The sequence below is a fragment of the Capricornis sumatraensis genome, chromosome 2 (genome assembly GCF_032405125.1).
Source record: "Capricornis sumatraensis isolate serow.1 chromosome 2, serow.2, whole genome shotgun sequence".
Taxonomy (NCBI): domain Eukaryota; kingdom Metazoa; phylum Chordata; class Mammalia; order Artiodactyla; family Bovidae; genus Capricornis; species Capricornis sumatraensis.
The window spans coordinates 151555456-151577310 of record NC_091070.1 but is presented as its reverse complement, the minus strand read 5'-3'; the positions used below and the strand labels follow the sequence as shown (position 1 = coordinate 151577310).

Sequence of the window (21855 nt, the reverse complement as noted above, 5' to 3'; positions counted from 1 at the left end):
AAGAGTCCATGGACAGAGGAATGGATTAAGAAAATGCGGTATATGGATACAATGAAATATTATTCAGCCTGTCATTTGCAATAACATGAATGAACCTGCAGGATATTATGCTACAAGAAATAAGCCACAGAGGGAAACACAAATACTGGATGGTATCACTCCTGAGTGAAATATGAAAACAAATAAAATAAAAGATCATAGAAGCAAGAGAGTGGGGAAGTGGTTGCCAAAGGCTGAGAGGGTGGGGAAATAAGAAGAGGACAGTACAGGGTACAGACTTTCAGTTATAAAATGAAGACCATCTAAGGACCTAACATAACATGGTGACTACAGGTACAGCTGTAACACTGTATTGTATAATTCAGATCTGCTAAGAGAGTAGAACTTAATTGTTCTCACATACACCAAAAGAGTAAATATGTTAGGTAATGAATGTGATAATTAACTCGAGGGGGGATCTTTTCATAGTGTATATGTATGTCAAATCACCAGATACTTGATTTTCTTTTACCACATACTTTTTAACTATCTTACAATTTTATTTGTCAATTATACCTCAATAAAGTGAGGACAAAAAGTAATAACAAACTAAAAAGCAAACATGGTTAAGACAGTAAATGTTATGTGGATTTTATCATAATTAAAAAAAACTAAAACCAAAGCAAACTCAAACCAACAAATTCCCAGCACAGTTTCTAGAAACAGTACTATTTAAACTTGGTATTGACACTTTTTTCCTCCCATTCAAATTTGATCCAATGTATTTTGGCTTTGAAGCCCTTGGATCCTATTAGACTTTGAAAATACTTATAACACGTTTGACTATGAATTCTGAATTATAACCTTCAGTCCTTTCTCATCATCATAAATATTGTTGTTTTTCCAGGGTTTTGTTCTACTTTCTTTGGGTTCTCTGTACGTTATCATGGTAACATTTATTCCCATGCCTCTAACAAATCTCTGTCCTTACACAGGTCTTTCTCCTGAATTAAATATCTAAGTGCTTTTTGGACATCTCCAATCTCCATTTGAGTAACTTACATGTACTTTATATTTAACCTTCACAAAACCGAATTCACCATCTCGTGCCTTCTTCTCCCTGAGGGTCATTCTCCTTTATTCCCTACCTCATTGAAAGGTGCCATCATCCACTAAGGCATCCAAGAGGGGGAACAAAGAGTTGTCCTAACCGCCTCCTTCTTCCTAATCCTCCCATGTTCAGCTCATCACCACGTGCTGGCGGTCAAATTATTTCCTTGATATACTTTGAAGCAATTTCTTCCTCTCCACTCCCACTGCCAAGGCTGTGGGTTAAACTCTCACTGCTCTGGGCCTGCACAACAACAACCATACAACTGGTCTCCGTGTGTGTGACAGTCTCCTACCCGATCCAATCTCTGCCACAAACAGTGACACTCATCTGACACATAAATCTAATCACTCACTTCCCTGTCTAAAACCTTCTATTGATTCTCTGCTACCCTTAACACAACACGCATAGTTCTCTGAATTTGACTCTGCTAACTTGACCTCTATAAACTGCTCCCCATGTGCTCTGCTCTAGCCAGGCTGTTTCTGGAATGCAGCATTCATTCATATCTTTGTAGCTTTGCACAAGCCTTTTTCTGCCTGCACTGCTCAACCTTCAAAATTCAGTCCAGATATAACCTCTTCTAGAAAGTCTTCTGGAACCTTCTCAGGATTACTCAATGAAAAAATATATTGCATGGGACATATACTAAAAAATTATTAGCTATTCACTGGTAATATTGGGGACATACACTAAAAACACATTCTTTTGAAGTCAAATTTAACTGGGTATAGGGTTTTCTTTTTCCTGTTTTGTTTCATAAATCTAGCAACCCTTCTTCCAGTCTCAATTACGTTGTTGTTGTGTTGTTGTTTAATCACTAAATTGTGTCTGACTCTTTTGTGACCCCATGAACTGTAGCCTGCCAGGATCCTCTGTCCATGGGATTTCCCAGGCAAGAATACTGGAGTGGGTTGCCATTTCCTTCTCCAGGGGATCTTCCTGACCCAGGGATCAAACCCATGTCTCTTGTGTCTCCTGCTTGGCAGGTAGATTTTTTACCACTGAACCACGTGGGAAGCTCTTCTGGGGCTTATGTCTGTTAAGATTTGAAATAAACTTGTTTAGTAAATATTTTCCTGTAAGTTCGCAAATAAGAGATTGGGAACCTAACTCAAGTTGGCATAAAGGAAAGCCATACTTTTAAAAGGAAAAAATTAAGCTTGTACTTCAAAAGCAGTATGTTCCAAGTGAATTGGTTCTAAAAAATATAGGATAACAGCACAAAGTGAACCTCTAGAACCAAACAATAATTGATTCTGAGCAAATGAAAGCTCAATGAAACCATTAGTTATGTACTGCTATCTTACTGAAAACATGGTTCTAAATATCTTGAATTTAGTATATGTTAAGCAATACTTGAACCATGAATTTCCAGATGTTCACGCTGGTTTTAGAAAACACAGAGGAACTGGAGATCAAATTGCCAACATCCGCTGGATCATCGAAAAAGCAAAAGAGTTCCAGAAAAACATCTATTTCTGCTTTATTGACTATACCAAAGCCTTTGACTATGTGGATCACAACAAACTGTGGAAAATTCTGAAAAAGATGAGAACACCAGACCACTTGACCTGCCTCTTAAGAAACCTGTATGCAGGTCAGGAAGCAACAGTTAGAACTGGACATGGAACAACAGACTGGTTCCAAATAGGAAAAGGAGTACGTCAAGGCTGTATATTGTCACCCTGCTTATTTAACTTCTATGCAGAGTACATCATGAGAAATGCTGGGCTGGAGGAAGCACAAGCTGGAATCAAGATTGCCGGGAGAAATATCAATAACCTCAGATATGCAGATGACACCACCCTTATGGCAGAAAGTGAAGAAGAACTAAAGAGCCTCTTGATGAAAGAGGAGAGTGAAAAAGTTGGCTTAAAGCCCAACATTCAGAAAACTAAGCTCATGGCATCCAGTCCCATCACTTCATGGCAAATAGATGGAGAAACAGTGGAAACAGTGTCAGACTTTATTTTTCTGGGCTCCAAAATCACCACAGAGGGTGACTGCAGCCATGAAATTAAAGATGCTTACTCCTTGGAAGGAAAGTTATGACCAACCTAGACAGCATATTAAAAAGCAGAGACATTACTTTGTCAACAAAGGTACGTCTAGTCAAGGCTATGGTTTTTCCAGTGGTCATGTATGGCTGTGTGAGTTGGACTATAAAGAAAGCTGAGCGCTGAAGAATTGATGCTTTTGAACTGAGGGTTGGAGAAGACTCTTGTGAGTCCCTTGGACTGCAAGGAGATCCAACCAGTCCATCCTAAAGGAGATCAGTCCTGGGTGTTCATTGGAAGGACTGATGTTGAAGCTGAAACTCCAGTACTTTAGACACCTGATGTGAAGAGCTGACTCATTTGAAAAGACCCTGACACTGGGAAAGATTGAGGGCAGGAGGAGAAGGGGACAACAGAGGATGAGATGGTTGGATGGCATCACCGACTCGATGGACATGGATTTGGGCGGACTCCGGGAGTTGGTGATAGACAGGGAGGCCTGGTGTGCTGTGGTTCATGGGGTCACAAAGAGTCGGACACGACTGAGCAACTGAACTGAACTGAACTGAAGCTAATGGTTTTAAGCAACAAACCATTATCTTTAGAAATTAAATCTTAAGAGACTGTAGTAAAATCTACAGGCTCTTTCATCTTTTAATGCTTACATTTTAAAGCATTTGCTCATAAAATAGTCACAAAGGTTCACCAGAATGTGTCACAAGAATGATTCCTCATTATTTGCTGAGGTAGAGCCTTAGAACAAACACTCTTGATCATGGAGGAACATGCCAGAAATTTCAATATTAAAGTTGTTCTGAAAAACCTATAGAAGGACAATTTCTCTCCCTCCTCCATCATTCTTTTTTCTTTTCTAAAGAAGCCAGCAAACCAGAGTCAAACTGTATAAACATTCTTTATGGTTAGGCACAAAATAGGATTTTGCTGAAATAACAAGTGAATAGCAAGTGATAGCTATGATCAGAGAAATCTGTATGCAGGTCAGGAAGCAACAGTTAGAACTGGATATGGAACAACAGACTGGTTCCAAATAGGAAAAGGAGTACGTCAAGGCTATATATTGTCACCCTGCTTATTTAACTTCTATGCAGAGTACATCATGAGAAACGCTGGACTGGAAGGAACACAAGCTGGAATCAAGATTGCCGGGAGAAATATCAATAACCTCAGATATGCAGATGACACCACCCTTATGGCAGAAAGCGAAGAGGAACTAAAAAGCCTCTTGATGAAAGTGAAAGAGGAGAGTGAAAAAGTTGGCTTAAAGCTCAACATTCAGAAAACTAAGATCATGGCATCTGGTCCCATCACTTCATGGGAAATAGATGGGGAAACAGTGGAAACAGTGTCAGACTTTATTTTGGGGGGCTCCAAAATCACTGCAGATGGTGACTGCAGCCATGAAATTAAAAGACGCTTACTCCTTGGAAGAAAAGTTATGACCAACCTAGATAGTATATTCAAAAGCAGAGACATTACTTTGCCGACTAAGGTCCATCTAGTCAAGGCTATGGTTTTTCCAGTAGTCACGTATGGATGTGAGAGTTGGACTGTGAAGAAGGCTGAGTGCTGGAGAATTGATGCTTTTGAACTGTGGTGTTGGAGAAGACTCTTGAGAGTCCCTTGGACTGCAAGGAGATCCAACCAGTCCATTCTGAAGGAGATCAGCCCTGGGATTTCTTTGGAAGGAATGATGCTAAAGCTGAAACTCCAGTACTTTGGCCTCCTCATGCGAAGAGTTGACTCATTGGAAAAGACTCTGATGCTGGGAGGGATTGGGGGTAGGAGGAGAAGGGGACGACAGAGGATGAGATGGCTGGATGGCATCACGGACTTGATGGACGTGAGTCTGAGTGAACTCTGGGAGTTGGTGATGAACAGGGAGGCCTGGCGTGCTGCAATTCATGGGGTCGCAAAGAGTCAGACATGACTGAGTGACTGAACTGAACTGAACTGATCAGAGAAAATGTATAACATATTATAACTAGCTTGGTGGAAAAAAGAAAAAGCATAACTGGGAAAAAATGGATCCTTCTGAGCACATCTAATTAGAGTTAGTTACTGGTTGCCCTTAGTTCCAGTGAGAGCTGCCTTTAAACAAAGAAGAGCAGAACACAGGTCTTATTTCTTTACAATATCTTTTGCCAAAAATTATCCATTGGTTAGTGAAGAACATCTCAGGGCAGTAATACTAACATTCTCCAGTGATTTTCAATATTGAATTTATAAGAAATGTTTAATGACTAAATTAGACTAATTCACGTCTAGTACATAATGCATATGAAATACATAGCTGATTTGTTCAAAATTGTTTGTTTTTGAAATTTATTATAAAAAGATAAAAGAGGAAAAGATATTAATTTACAGGTAGCTAAAAGGCCCAATGACCAAGGCTGTGATTCACTGGCTACAGTATTATGAACTATGCTCACCATCAAGTACATTATGTTCTCATGACTTCTTTATTTTATAACTGGAAGTTTGGTACTTTTGATCCACTTCAGCAACTTTGCCCACCTTACACCCCCTCCTCTGGCAAAGACTAATATGTTCTCTGCATCTATGAGCTGGATTTTGTTGTTGTTATACTTTAGATTCCACATAAAAACATGATCATGTGGTATTTGTCTTTCTCATATCACCTAGCATAATGTCCCTGAGGTCCACCCATGTTAATCATAAATAATATTAATAAGTTTATATTAATAAAATTTAAAATAATAATCCCTTAATATGCATTTTTATTGGCTCTGATTCTCTGCTTGAACCTTGATTGATACAACTGATCATATAATGTCATGTACATATACCTGTTCGTATAGGTCTTATCTTCCTACTACTACTACTACTACTAAGTCGCTTCAGTCATGTCTGACTCTGTGCGACCCCATAGATGGCAGCCCACCAGGCTCCACCATCCCTGGGATTCTCCAGGCAAGAACACTGGAGTGGGTTACCATTTCCTTCTCCAATGCATGAAAGTGAAAAGTCAAAGTGAAGTCGCTCAGTCGTCTCCGACTCTTAGTGACCCCATGGACTGTAGCCCACCAGGCTCCTCCATCCATGGGATTTTCCAGGCAAGAGTACTGGAGTGGGGTGCCATTGCCTTCTCCATCTTATCTTCCTAGTCATATTCAAAGGTATAAATGAGATACCTTTGTGTGTCAAGTGTTAAGTATTGTATTAAGCCTTTTAATACATGAACTCATTTTATCCTCACAACCACCTGATGAGACATGTAGTATTATTAATCCCCATTTTATAGAGGCCAAATAATTTGCCTAACTTTTACAGCTAAGGAATGGCAAAGCTGGAACTCAAACCTGAATTTCATTTATTCCAAAGCTGATGCACTTTACTAGAATAAATAGGAACCATTACACACAAATGGAAGGAAAGGGGAAAAGACAGAGATAGAGATACACAGAGAAAAAGAAAGCTATGTAAACTGAGACAGATCATGATTCTTAAACGTAAGTAAACTGCTTATAACACTGTGTCAATCACCTGTTGTTCCCATCTTAGACAATATGCTCACCTTGGAGGCAATGCTCTAAGTAAGAGAGTCAGAGCAATCTTCTAAGGAAATTCTGAAGTACAAATTGTTACAGGGACAAACACTAGGGTACTTGCCCCAGGCCAAAGGAAATCAAGTTCTCTGTATTCAACAGATATGTCAAGATACTTCAGCTGCCCAAAAAATGTCTTTGTTTTTCATACTGTGGGATAAAATAAACATTTATTTTCAAACAAAACAAAAAATAGATACGTCAGAATATTGTTCAGCTTAATTGGTTAGATTCTACTTTATCCTCACAAAATCTGTGATGCAGGTAGGGCAGAAATATTTTCTGAGGCTTCCCTGGTAGCTCAGTGTTAAAGAATCTGCCTGCCAATGCAGGAAACACAGGTTTGATCCCTGGTCTGGGAAGATCCCACCTGCTGGAGCAACTAATCTCATGTCCCACAACTATTAATATTCAGCCTACGCTCTGAGTTCTCGAGAACTGCAACTACTGAGCCCACGGGCCACAACTACTGAAGTCCAAGAGCCGTAGAGCTCATTCTCCACAACAAGAGAGGCCACCCAAGTGAGAAGCCTGCACACGGCAACAAAGAGAAGTTTCCACTCGCTGTGACTAGAAAAAGCCCACACTGTAACAAAAGCCAAAAATAAACTTTGCACCCAGCACAGCCAAAAATAATTTTTTAAAAAGAAATATTTTTCTCACCTGTACAATGGAGTTCATAGCTAGTCAATAAAATGAAGTCATTTATTCAAAGTCATGCATCACAGGAAAGGGTAAGACTAGTTCTTTGAGTCCAGGCTAGTGTTTTCTCCAATAGACTAACATGTTACGGTTGAGCTACTTATAGTCAAGAAGCTCCTCATACTTTGTGTATTGTACCGTTAGTATCCAAGGTTTGAAGATATACCAATATGACTAAAGTAATGAGACATTTTCACGAGTCACAGATGAAACCAGTCCTATTTTCCAAACTTGCTCTGTTCTTTGGACATTTGTACCCTGGTGGCTCAGACGGTAAAGCGTCTGCCTGCAATGCAGGAGACCCAGGTTTGATTCCTGGGTTGGAAAGATCCCCTGGAGAAGGAAATGGCAATCCACTCCAGCACTCTTGCCTGGAAAATCCCATGGACGGAGGAGCCTGATAGGCTACAGTCCATGGGGTCGCAAAGAGCCGGACATGACTGAGCGACTTCACTTTCTTTGACTTACTTCCTTTCTCATTTTAAATGCTTTTTGCCCCGATACACAGCTATTTCCTTCTCGTCAGGTTTCAATTTAAAATGCCCTCTTCTCAGGAAACGCTGTCCCAACCACTCTGGTCAAGATAGGATCCTTTGCCATTCTCTACTAAATACTGCTATTATATGCTTTCTCACTGCCCTTCTTAATATATGAAGTCAGTTATTTGTTTTTTGCTTTTATTATTCATATTCCGCTTTAAGAATATAAGCTTCTTAAGACATGGACTCTGGTTACGACTGTATCAACACTCAGAATAATGACTAACATACATATTAAATATGTATGTTTGAAAATACATACTAAATTATGAAAAATAAGAAAAAAACTAGAAAAAAGCTAAAAGCTAAACTGTCAACTTTCAAAGAAAGAAAAGAACCCTCATTATTAAACTTTAGCAAACAGTATTTATAGGGCTGCTTTTGGATCTTCTGTGTCCCTTTTTAATCTTCCTTAGTTCACTAAGACGAAACTGACTGAGGATTTTAAAGGAAATCTGTTCCGAGTTCATACACAAGATACTGTAATCCTTTGGCAAGCATGTTTTCACTAAATGTGGTTTTGAGATAATGCAGTTTTATGTATGTATATCCCAAACTGAAAACCAGCCATCTTATTATATGCTCCGTTTCAGTTCATTCCGCTTAAGAGAACAGTCTATGCCATAATACAAAGGGAGAGAGATAATCAGTTTAGACTCCACGTTTCAAAACAGGAATTACTAAGACCAGACCAAGTATGTGTGGATAGTGCCATAATTTAGGAGAAGACCAGACAATTACTTAGGCAGCTATTGCAAACCTGTAACCCGGGGGAAGCAAATTTAAAAGGAATTGCATTTCAAGCCAGTAAGAGCTAATTCAAACATTAAAAAGAAGTATAGTCTGTGCAATATTAAACTTACATGAATATACATAGCCATGGTTTTTCCTCTAAACATTCCTCCCTTTAGAGTCTGCATATTTGCATGAATGTTTTCCTATTCTTTTACTTTCAATCTATCTGCATCTTTATATTTTAGATGTGTATCTTATATAATTGCTTTTAAATTTTAACACAGTCTGACGATCTTTGTCTTTTAACTGAAGCATTTGGTCCCTTTATATTTAATTTAATTACCAACATGTTTGGGTTTAGATATACTACAGTCAGTGCCATGCTAAGCCCCTCATATTTGCTCTAGAAATGGAGCATTCATTCCCTCAGCTGCTGAGCACATAGGGAGTCAACAGGTCTCAGCTGAATCCTTCTTTGGGACTTGCCCTCAGCTGGAATACAGCCTTTCCAAGGTCATATCCGCTTTAAGGAAGCTGGGAGAGGATGGAGAATGGTATCCAATGATTAGTCAGGGAGAGGGGTATAAACGCCTGCATCTTTGCAAGGCCATCCCAGTTCCAGGTTCCCTGTAGAATCAACTGAGGCTTTTATTACCACTGCCTTGCAGTTTAAATTTCTTCAGGTCTATCTTGCTTCTTCACTCCCTCACAGATGTTAATCTCAAAAGACCATCGCAACAAACTTCCTTTGGGCAAATCTTAGTCTCTGAGTCTGTTTCCCAGGGAATTTAATTTGTGATATCTATCATCTTATTATGTGTTTTCTACTTCTGCCTGTTATGTTTCTTTTTCTTGACCTTCTTGCTGTTTTTAGGACTATTATTTATCCCAATTTTCCTACATTAGTTTGGAAATGATGTGCTCTTTTTCTATTCTAGAGGGTATCCTAGAAACAATAAAATACATAATTGAATTAGCAAGTCTAAAGTTAATTAATACTTTTCCCCTACTCTGCAATATGATAAGGATTTTAAACATTTTAACTCCGTTTACCCTTTTCCCTATTTATGTGTAACTGTTTTTTTGTCTTTCTTTTTTATGTTTTAAATTATGAAAGTATGATAACACATTTATAGGAGACTGGGAACTTACAAAACAAGGTTACATATACTTCCACTATGTATTACAATTATTTTTTTAAGCAGACAAATTAAGAGTTTTAGTTGGAGTTTCAATATCAAACTCTTAAAAATTAATAGAATGGATATACAGAGAAGTAGAATATAGTAGACCTGAAAAGCACTATGAACCAACTCAACATAATTAAGATTTATACAAATTTCACACAACGGTAGGATACGAAGTCTATTCAAGTTCCCACATTATAAACTAGGAGACACTGGAACATATCCAGGGACATAAAACAAGGCGCAAAAATTTCATGGTCTAAAGATACTGAAATCATACAGAGTCTGTTCTCTTATCATTGTGAAATTATGTTAGAAATCAGTGTCAAAAGATATTTGAAAATAATCCATATCTTTTCAAGTGGAATGTGACATTTACCAAGAGAGTTCTTTGACTTAGCCACTGAAAGCCTCAATATTAGAAGACTGAAAAAAACAGAGAGTTATTGCAGAGAAGAAAGCATTTAAATGAGAAATTAATATCAAAGATATTTTAAAAATCCCATGCATTTGGAAATTAAATGTCCACTTTTAAATGACAGATGTTTCTAAGAAGCCATAACAAGGAAAACTAGAAAATATTTGCAAAGAATAAAAATGAAAAGAGAATTTACCAGAATTTGTTGCATGCAGCTGAAGCTGTTCAATGCAATTAAACATAATATGGAGTCTTGAATAAGGTATGAAACAAATAATGGACACTACCATAAAATTATGTGAAATTTGAACAAAATCTGTACTTTAGTTAATAATACTGTATCACATTAATTCCTTCTCTTTTTTTATCTTCTTTTTACAACATAGTATTTCTTTATAGGCTCAGAACTGGATTAAAAGTTTCAGTTCAGTTCAGTCGATCAGTCCTGTCCGACTCTTTGCAACTCCATGGATTGCAGCGTGCCAGACTTCCCTGTCCATCACCAAATCCCGGGGCTTGCTCAAACTCATGTCCATCGAATCAGTGATGCCATCCAACCATCTCATCCTCTGTCATCCCCTTCTCCTCCTGCCTTCACGCTTTCCCAGCAGCAGGGTCTTTTCCAGTGAGTCAGCCCTTTGAATCAGATGGCCAAAGTATTGGAGCTTCAGCTTCAACATCGATCCTTCCAATGAATATTCAGGACTGATCTCCTTTAGAATGGACTGGCTGGATCTCCTTGCAGTCCAAGGGACTCTCAAGAGTCTTCTCCAACACCACAGTTCAAAAGCCATCAATTCTTCAGCACTCAGCTTTCTTTATAGTCCAACTCTCACATCCATACATGACTACTGGAAAAACCAGGGCTTTGACTAGACGGACATTTGTCAGCAAAGTAATGTCTTTGCTTTTTAATATGCTGTCTTATGTTGGTGACAGCGGAGGCATGGTTGGAGGTTGCCTGCTGCAGGGTTGGGGTCACTGAGTGTAGGGGTACATCCATGGGATCTTTTGAAGGAGGTCACCATTTTCTTCATTACCTCCACAATAGTTGGGCCCCAGGTAAATAGCAGGGAAGGAACACAGCTCCATCCATCAATAGAAAATTGGATTAAAGATTTACTGAGCATGGCCCCGCCCATCAGAACAAGACCCAGTTTTCCCCTCAGTCAGTCTCTCCCATCAGGAAGCTTCCATAAGCCTCTTATCCTTCTACATCAGAGGGCAGACAGACTGAAAACCACAATCACAGAAAACTAACTGATCACATGGACCACAGCCTTGTCTAACTCAATTAAACTATGAACCATGCTGGGTAGGGCAACCCAAGACAGATAGGTCATGGTGGAGAGTTCTGACAGAATGTGGTCCACTGGAGAAGGGAACGGCAAACCACTTCAGTATTCTTGCCTTGAGAACCCCATGAACAGTATGAAAAGGAAAAAAGATAGGACACTGGAAGATGAATTCCCCAGGTCGGTAGGTGCCCAATATGCTACTGGAGATCAGTGGAGAAATAACTCCAGAAAGAATGAAGAGATGGAGCCAAAGCAAAAACAGCACCCAGTTGCAGATGTGACTGGTGATGGAAGCAAGGTCCGATGCTGTAAAGAGCAATATTGCATAGGAACCTGAAATGTTAGGACCACGAATCAAAGCAAACTGGAAGTGGTCAAACAGGATATGGCAAGAGTGAACATCAACATTTTAGCAATCAGCGAAATAAAATGGACTAGAATGGGTGAATTTAACTCAGTTGACCATTATATCTACTACTGTGGGAAGGAATCCCTTAGAAGAAATGGAGTAGCCATTGTGGTCAACAAGAGTTTGAAATGCAGTATTTGGATGCCATCTCAAAAACAACAGAATGATCTCTGTTCGTTTCTAAGGTAAACCATTCAATATAACAGTAATCCAAGCCTATGCCCCAACCAGTAATGCTGAAGAAGCTGAAGTTGAATGGTTCTATGAAGACCTACAAGACCTTTTAGAACTAACACCCCAAAAGATGTTCTTTTTAATACAGGGGACTGGAATGCAAAAGTAGGAAGTTAAGAAACACCTGGAGTAATAGGCAAATTTGGTCCTGGAGTAGAGAATAGCAGGGCAAAGGCTAATAGAGTTTTGCCAAGAGAACGCACTGGTCATAGCAAAACCCTCTTTCAACAACACAAAAGAAGACTCTACACATGGACATCACCAGATGGTCAATACCAAAATCAAACTGATTATATTCTTTGCAGCCAAAGATGGAGAAGCTCTATACAGTCAGCAAAAACAAGACCGGGAGCTGACTGTGGCTCAGATCATGAACTACTTATGGCCAAATTCAGACTTAAATTGAACTAAGTAGAGAAAACCACTAGACCATTCAGGTATGACCTAAATCAAATCCCTTATAATTATACAGTGGAAGTGAGAAATAGATTTAAGGGACTAGATCTGATAGAGGGAGGCTCATGACATTTTACAGGAGATAGGAATCAAGACCATTCCCAAGAGAAAGAAATGCAAAAAAGTAAAATGGCTGTCTGAGGAGGCCTTACAAATAGCTCTGAAAAGAAGAGAAGCCAAAAGCAAAGCAGAAAAGCAAAGATATACCTATTTGAATGCAGAGTTCCAAAGAATAGCAAGGAGAGATAAGAAAGCCTTCCTCAGTGATCAGTGCAAAGAAATAGAGGAAAACAACAGAATGGGAAAGACTAGAGATCTCTTCAAGAAAATCAGAGATACCAAGGGAATATTTCATGCAAAGATGGGCTCGATAAAAGAAATGGTATGGACCTAACATAAGCAGAAGATATTCAGAAGAGATGGCAAGAATACACAGAAGAACTGTACAAAAAGGATCTTCACAACCAAGATAATCATGATGGTGTGATCACTCATCTAGAGCCAGACATCCTGGAATGTGAAGTCAAGTGGGCCTTAGAAAGCATCACTACGGACAAAGCTAGTGGAGGTGATGGAATTCCAGTGGAGCTATTTCAAATCCTGAAAGATGATGCTGTGAAAGTGCTGCACTCAATATGCCAGCAAATTTGGAAAACTCACCAGTGGCCACAGGACTAGAAAAGGTCAGTTTTCATTCCAATCTCAAAGAAAGGCAATGCCAAAGAATGCTCAAACTATCGCACAATTGCACTCATCTCACATGCTAGTAAAGTAATGCTCAAAATTCTCTAAGCCAGGCTTTAGCAATAGATGAACAGTGAACTTCCAGATGTTCAAGTTGGTTTCGGAAAGGCAGAGCAACCAGAGATCAAATTGACAACATCTGCCGGATCATCAAAAAAACAAGAGAGTTCCAGAAAAACATCTATTTCTGCTTTATTGACTATGCCAAAGCCTTTGACTGTGCAGATCATAATAAACTGTGGAAAATTCTGAAAGAGATGGACATACCAGACCACCTGACCTGCCTCTTGAGAAATCTGTATGCAGGTTAGGAAGCAACAGTTAGAACTGGACATGGAACAACAGACTGGTTCCAAATAGGAAAAGGAGTACGTCAAGGCTGTATATTGTCACCCTGCCTATTTAACTTATATGTGGAGTACATCATGAGAAATGCTGGACTGGATGAAGCACAAGCTGGAATCAAGGTTGTTGGGAGAAATACCAATAACCTCAGATATGCAGATGACACCACACTTATGGCAGAAAGCAAACAAGAACTAAAAAGCCTCTTGATGAAAGTGAAAGAGGACAGTGAAATAGTTGGCTTAATGCTCAACATTCAGAAAACGAAGATCATGGCATCCGGTCCCATCACTTCATTGGCAAATAGATGGGAAAACAGTGGAAACAGTGCTGACTTTATTTTGGGGGGCTCCAAAATCACTGCAGATGGTGACTGCAGCCATGAAATTAAAAGACACTTGCTCCTTGGAAGAAAATCTATGACCAACCTAGACAGCACATTAAAAAGCAGAGACAACACTTTGCCAATAAAGGTCCATCTAGTCAAGGCCATGGTTTTTCCAGTAGTCATGTATGGATGTTAGAGTTGGATTATAAAGAAAGCTGAGCACCAAAGAATTGATGCTTTTGAACTGTGGTGCTGGAGAAGACTCTTGAGAGTCCCTTGGACTGCAAGGAGATCAGTCCTGAGAGTTCATTGGAAGGACTGATGTTGAAGCTGAAACTCCAATACTTTGGCCACCTGACACGAAGAGCTGGCTCATTTGAAAAGACCCTGATGCTGGGAAAGATTGAAGGTGGGAGGAGATGGGGACGACAGACAGAATATGAGACAGTTGGATGGCATCACCAACTCAATGGACATGAGTTTGGGTAGACTCTGGGAATTGGTGATGGACAGGGATGCCTGGCGTGCTGCAGTCCATGGGGTTTCAAAGAGTCAGACACGACTGAGGTACTGAACTGAGCTGAGCTAGGTTAGTCATAGCATTTCTTCCAAGTAGCAAGCATCTTTTAATTTCATGGCTGCAGGTACCATCTGCAGCAATTTTGGAGCCCCCCAAAATAAAGTCTGTCACTGTTTCCATTGTTTCCCCATTTATTTGCCATGAAGTGATGGGACCAGATGCCATGAGCTTAGTTTTCTGAATGTTAAGTTTTAAGCCAACTTTTTCATTCTCTTCTTTCACTTCATCAAGAGGCTCTTTAGTTCTTCTTCGCTTTCTGCCATAAGTGTGATTTCATCTGCATATCTGAGGTTATTGATATTTCTCCTGGCAATCTTGATTCCAGCTGTGCTTCTTCTAGCCCAGCGTTTCTCATGATGTACTCTGCATATAAGTTAAATAAGCAGGGTGACAATATACAGCCTTGACGTACTCCTTTTCCTATTTGGAACCAGTCTGTTGTTCCATGTCCAGTTCTAACTGCTGCTTCTTAACCTGTATACAGATTTCTCAGGAAGGAGGTAAGGTGGTCTGGTATTCCCATCTCTTGAAGAATCTTCCACAGTTTGTTATGATCCACAGAGTCAAAGGTTTCGGCATAGTCAATAAAGCAGAAGTACTTGATTTTGCATCCCAGGATGTCTGGCTCTAGATGAGTGATCACACCATCGTGATTATCTGGGTCATGAAGATCTTTTTTTGTATAGTTCTGTGTATTCTTGCCACCTCTTCTTAATGTCTTCTGCTTCTGTTAGGTCCATACCATTTCTGTCCAAAAGTTTAAGCTTCACTCAAGTGTTTTTAAATCACTAAAATAATAAATTTTCTAGACTTTTAGCAGTAATACTAGAGGTGAAAATACATGGAACTAAATATCAAAGTCTTGGGTTACTATAAATCAGAAATCAAGCATTCTATTCATACTAAGTCAAATAAGTGGAGTCAAACCAATTTTTGTAACGATTTTGTGTAATCATTATTCTAGGTATCTCATATAGGTGGATCACACATTTGTCCTTTTGCATTTGGCTTATATCATTTAGCATTGTGTTTTCAAAGTTACTCCACATTGCACGTTAGTCAGAATTTCATTCTTTTTAAAGGTTGATTAATATTCCTTTGTATGGATATGTCACATTTTGTTTATGCTAATGGACATTAGAGAGTTTCGACTTTTTTGGCTACTGTGAATAATGCTGCTATTAACATTGGTGTGCAAGTATATGAGTCCCTGCTTTCAATTCTTTTGGGTATATACCTAAAAGTAGAATTGGTGGTAATTCATATGGTAATTCTATATTTAACTTTGAGGAATTTCTATATTGTCTTCCTGATTCTCTCAAATACATTTTAATTCTCTGTTCAAATTACCCATTTTTAAAAATTTATATTCTCTACCTTTGCTTTTTTCCTATATATTTGAACATGTACATAGCTATTTAAAAATCTTTTTTGGATGACAGCAATATCTAGATTATCTATGGATCTGCTTCTATTGTCCATGTTTATTTCTTGGGTTTCAGTCATGTCATCTTGTCTTTTGGTATGCCCCGTAATTTTGTACATAATGCCTCCAGAGAGGATTTCCCTTTCCTCTAGAAGGCAGATATAATGGTAACTGATCACCTTAAACCAATCAGGGGGCTGTGCTGAGTGCAGGCTTAACGGCATCTCCAGTGAAGGTCAAGCTACTTTGGGTTCATCTCCATTCCAAGAGCATAGCCCTCCAGGATTTTTAACTGAGACCCTGGGAATTCACTGAGATTTCTCCCTCTGGCAGGTTTATAACTAGTCTGTATCTTGTGAGACTGCCAAAATGTCTGGTTTTCAAAGGCTTTCCAATGAGATTTTTTTTAGCCTTCCATTCTGTAAAGCCCAGGATTTGGCAAACATCCCAACAGGATAGCTGCCTGTATGCTTGAGGTTCCCTTAGTTTTCTATAAAAGCTTGCTGGTTTCTTGTCCCCAGAGCAAAGGTCTCCTGGTGTACAGTCCTGGTTCTCAGACGCCTGCTCATGCCTAGTATCAGCAAATTCCTCAAGGGAAAAAGAAGCTACAAAAGTTAGCTCACTTTTCTTGAGATTCTTTTAGCTCACTTTCACTCTTGGGGTTCAGCCCTTTGGGATCTCAGCCCAAAGCATGGTGTACCAAAGTCCCACTCTTGGTAGAAACTGTACTATATTTTTATCTTCCTAGCCTCATAAAGGAGAAGGCAATGGCACCCCACTCCAGCACTCTTGCCTGGAAAATCCCATGGATGGAGGAGCCTGGTGGGCCGCAGTCCATGGGGTCGCTAAGAGTTGGATACGACTGAGTGACTTCACTTTCACTTTTCACTTTCATGCTTTGGAGAAGGAAATGGCAACCCACTCCAGTGTTCTTGCTTGGAGAATCTCAGGGATGGGGGAGCCTCATGGGCTGCCATCTATGGGGTCGCACAGAGTCAGACACAACTGAAGCAGCTTAGCAGCAGCAGCAGCAGCCTCATAAAACTATATTTTAGGTCATATATCTCCAGGCAAACACAGTTACAAAATCAAGGCTCATGTCTCTTAAGTCTTATCCTTTCTCAGATCTGTTTTTTATTAATATTTACTTATTTAATTTGTCTATGCTGAATCTTACTAGGCAGCACTAGTTTCTTTGATCTTTGATCTCTAGTTGTGGCATTCGAATTCTGAAGTTGTGGCACATGGGATCTAGTTCCTTGACCAGGGATTGAACCGAGGCCCCCTGCACTGGGATCACAGAATCTTAGCCATTGGACCACCAGGGAAGTCCCCCTTTTCTCAGATCTTAATCAAGTAATTCCTCACTACCTTGTTGGCTCTTTGAAGCTTTAACATATACTTTAAAAATATTTTCTCTGCCTGTTTTCTTTTTAAAAAAAATAATTTTAGTTTTGGCTGTGCTGGGTCTTTGCTATTGCTTAGGCTTTTTCTCTAGTTGCAGCGAGCAGGTTGTGGTGCACAGACTTCTCATTGCCATGGCTTCTCTTGTTGCAGAGCAGAGGGTCTAGGTACGTGAGCTCAGTAGTTGCAGCTCCCTGGATCTAGAGCACAGGCTCAGTAGCTGTGAGGCACAGGCTTAGTTGCTCCATAGCATGTGGGATCTTTATGGAAGATTGAACCCGTGTCCCCTGCATTGACAGGCAGATTCTTTGTCAGTGAGTCACCAGGGAAGCCCCATTGCTTTCTTTTCTAATCACACAATTCCTATGCCATATCAGTACTATTTAGTATTACTGGTCTTAAAGTATTACCAGTTTGGGTAAGTTTAAGAACATAATTCCCAAACGCAGAGAAACTACAATTTTTTTTTTAAAGACAGTCTTAGGAAAAAGATATATTTTAGGCTTAGAAAACTTGTTTATTATTTTCAAGTTTTAGAAAGATAACCATTAAATTATGCTAGAATTATGTTTTGCTTTTATTTCTTATCCATTAAAATGAAAAATGAGGTACTTAAACTATAATTTCACTCATAACAGAGTATATACCAACATATGCCTTACATTTTAAAGGCTACTATATTAAAAACAAGATAAAACCACATCTAATTCTAATCTCTTAGAGCAGTGTTTCTAACATAGCCGGATGATGTTAATAGGTCTTCCTGGGAGGGTTACAGTGGGGATGGATTTTTCTCCTAATCAAATATATTTGCTTTCTTTGGAGATGCAGAACACACACTAGTATATTAAAGATCCTAAGAAGTCCTCAGTAAAGTCAACTCTTTATATTTGTTTAACTTTCTGTTTCCAAGTATATCTGACTCATGGACTACCTTTTAAGGTGCCTCAAGAAACCCAGTTTTACAAAGGTGACGTTAAAAAAGGAAAATAAACATTTCAAATAGTTTTGGTTATTTACGTGTTATTATAGTTGATTATATAACTTCTTTCTTCTTCACTGAAGCTGAGCTGGTGAGTTCTGTTGGGGGGGGGGGTTGTTAGCTTTATTAATCTATAACTTCCTTTATCAGCCTTGTCTGACTCTGGGTAGCAGAAAGAGCATGAGCTTCCTATAGAGACAGAGTTGGGATCAAACTCTGGCTCCACCAGGAAAGGCAAATTCTTCTCCCTTGTTAGTCATATTTCTTTATTAGTAAAGTGGGTTTGGGGGGGCTTTCACAGGATTATTTTCAGTACTAATGATGATATGAAGTATCCAGTATGCTGCCTGGCCCCAAAGTTTCCTTCTATTCTACAAGCCCTCAAGGATCTGGAACGGACATGGAAGGAACATGAGACTGACATCTTTCACCCTTTCCTGATTTGGAACTCTTCCTTGCTAATTAATTCCCTGGCTTCTTATATTAGTGTTTCTCTTCTGACTACTAAGAGGATGTCATACTCCTGGGGAATAATTTATTTTTATTCTAACTGACAGTATGTCTAGAGTTAACCTAATTTTTATTCTCTTAGAACTTTGGAAAGCTTCAGGTCTCCCTGTCTTACGACCCTATATCATTTATTACTGTAATAATTATAATAATTATCTTACCTTACTGTAATTATTCATTTTCTTCCCTACTAGACTCTAAGTTCATAAGGTCAGGATACCTTCCTCCCTGCTAAATGTACACACCTAGCACCACTGGCCTGTTTAAAAAGTAACCATTCAATAATTAGAATCATTAATAAGTTATAATAATTGGGATCTCAATAATTATTATATAAAAATATAATTCTTAGATGTTTTCAATATTATTTATATAGAAGATATTAGCAGAAAACAAGGAGTTAAATATTATCCTCAAACATTTAAAATATAAGTGCTATGGAACCAATATTTACTACTAGAAATCTTATTCTGTTAGAGTGATTTTCCTAAGATATATCCAGTAGGATAGAAATTAAATAATAAATACACATATATACTTTTTACATATATTTTCAGCATTCGAGAATGACTCCATTTATTCAAAAGATATGTTATAGAAAGGATGGATGCAAATAACATTTTCATACTATAAATATTTTAAAATCCATCTGATTAGAGTAAACTAAACTTCAAGTATATCTGAAAAGCAAGAATCCCTCTTTGTAATAAGTATGCTCTCATACTAGTCTGGCTTACTCAGATTTCTGAATACAGAGTTTTTCAAACTGGGGAACAGTCCTACTAATTTGGTCATATCAAAATGTTAAGAAATTCGACACAACTCAAAATCAAATTAACTTTTACTTTTTGAAAATAATTTTTAGTCTATGTATAAGTAATAAACATAATGTGTTATTAATATAGTTTTTTAATGTGTTATTACACTTAGAATGGATAAACAACAAGGTCCTACCATATAGCACAGGAAACTATACCCAGCCTCCTGGGATAAACCATAATGGAAAATAATATATATATGTGTGTGTATATATATATATATATATATATAAGAATGTGTATATGTATATAACTGAGTCACGCTGCACAGCAGAGATTGGTACAACATTTTAAATCAACTCTACTTCAATTAGAGAATAAGTTTTTTCATATACTAGAAAATAAAAAATACTTACTATTATTTTCTTACAGTCCTTTCCTCTGCATAGTTCTGTATAAGTAGAGTATTGCACATATATAATCCAGCTTCCAATAAAAACCGCCAACCAGGAAAAGAAAAGATATTTCATTCGCACATATGAGAAGCGAGCCTGTAAGTAAAAGAGCACATAACAGTCAATCATTCAGCACCCAGTCAGCATTCACTGTCCTAGAACATGACTTTTCCCCCTTTCTTAGAAGCACTCAATATATATTCTAGGCTTTCTTTATGGCAATTCTCCTAGAACAATGTGTACTTTCACTGAGCCTAAAAAGCATTGGTCTTAGAAAAGGAAGCTCCTTGGTCTTGCCAAGAAAAAGAGAACAAAATACCCTTTAAAATGTATAGTCTTTCAAATACCACCAGCATCCAAAGTTACTCATTAAGCACAAGCACGTGCAACATGCTACCCTGGACACCCAGTAAGGTCAGGTGAAGAGAGACACAATCCCCTCTTATGACAAGCTTACAGAAGACTGGTTCAAATAAGAATCTTAAAGTTCTTTATGAATAAGTATGGCAAAAATAATTGCGTTTTAAAGAAATAAAAACAGAGAATTTGGCTACTAGTCTAATGTCTCACAGTGAGGTACAACCAGAGTAAGAAATGAAACTTCACATTCATTCCTATTTCCCTGCTGTATTCACCAATGCTTTATGTTCCTTTTATTCAATCAATCAAATGCTTCACCTAACAGATATTCTGGAAATTTGAGGAAAAAGTTACAACTATTAAAGAAGAAGAAAGATTAATATATATAAAGAATAAATGGCTCCCCGCATGTCAGTTTGTAAAGCTGTACAATAGGATCCTCTTTGCCTTGCTTTGCAACTAGTGCTCTGGTATCTAATTGCGACTCCAGTCAGTTGGTGGTTTTTCTCCATCAACTATATATCAAACAGTTTCATCTCCAAAACTGTCAGCTGGTCAAGATAATTTGACATTTATGTTTTGAGTCTGGAACTCCAATGGTCTGATTTTATAAATAACTGAATTTAGGACCATGGGGAGAATTGAGTAAAAATAAAAAGACATGTAAACAAACAATGAAAAGCTAGTTTTGCTTTTACAATCCCAAGTCAGTTTCTCACACTGGACAACAGAGGGATACTGTGAGCACTGTGGGCATGCAAAGAAAGCCAAAAGAGATGAAAGAGACAAAAGTGCATCTGCAGAGACAATGAGTGCAGAGGAAAAAGGGACTCAGAAATACTGAAGTCTTTTGGCTTTATTTGTGGTTTAGATATCAGTCTTTGTGAAGTGAATCCCAGTACCAAAAAGCTTGAGTACAACAAATTCACAGTTAAGTGATAGGTCTCTGAATTTTATTATTAAAACATTTTTTAAAATGCCTTAAATGCAAGTTATTTTTGTATAGCTCTAAATGAATCCAATAAAGAGAAAGTCCAGATAGATTTCCAAATAAAATAACATAAATGACCATGAACATACACCAAGGAAGGGGTTTGTTTGAAAGACATTTAAGATTACTTGGCCCTAATAAGAGGTCTAGTCATCAGATAGAAATTGATATGTACCAGTATTATAAAGCTTAAATATTATTGAGTGACATAATGCCTATAGAACATAAGCACTTTGCTAGGCACACAGAAAATACTCAACAAATGTTAGCAAAATCAATTTGCAAGGCCCTGAACAAAATGCCAGTAACGCTGTCAT

General features: G+C 38.4%; 1 protein-coding gene across 2 annotated transcripts in view; it reads right to left on the bottom strand.

The window, feature by feature from the left end:
• The window catches only part of DIPK1A (divergent protein kinase domain 1A), a 124429-nt gene that overhangs the window by 22609 nt on the left and 79965 nt on the right, over positions 1–21855 (bottom strand). For both annotated transcript variants that reach the window (XM_068964562.1, XM_068964563.1), the window contains exon 2: positions 20149–20283. In XM_068964562.1, the coding sequence (XP_068820663.1) occupies positions 20149–20283 (135 nt within the window). The remainder of the gene's footprint in view (positions 1–20148; positions 20284–21855) is intronic.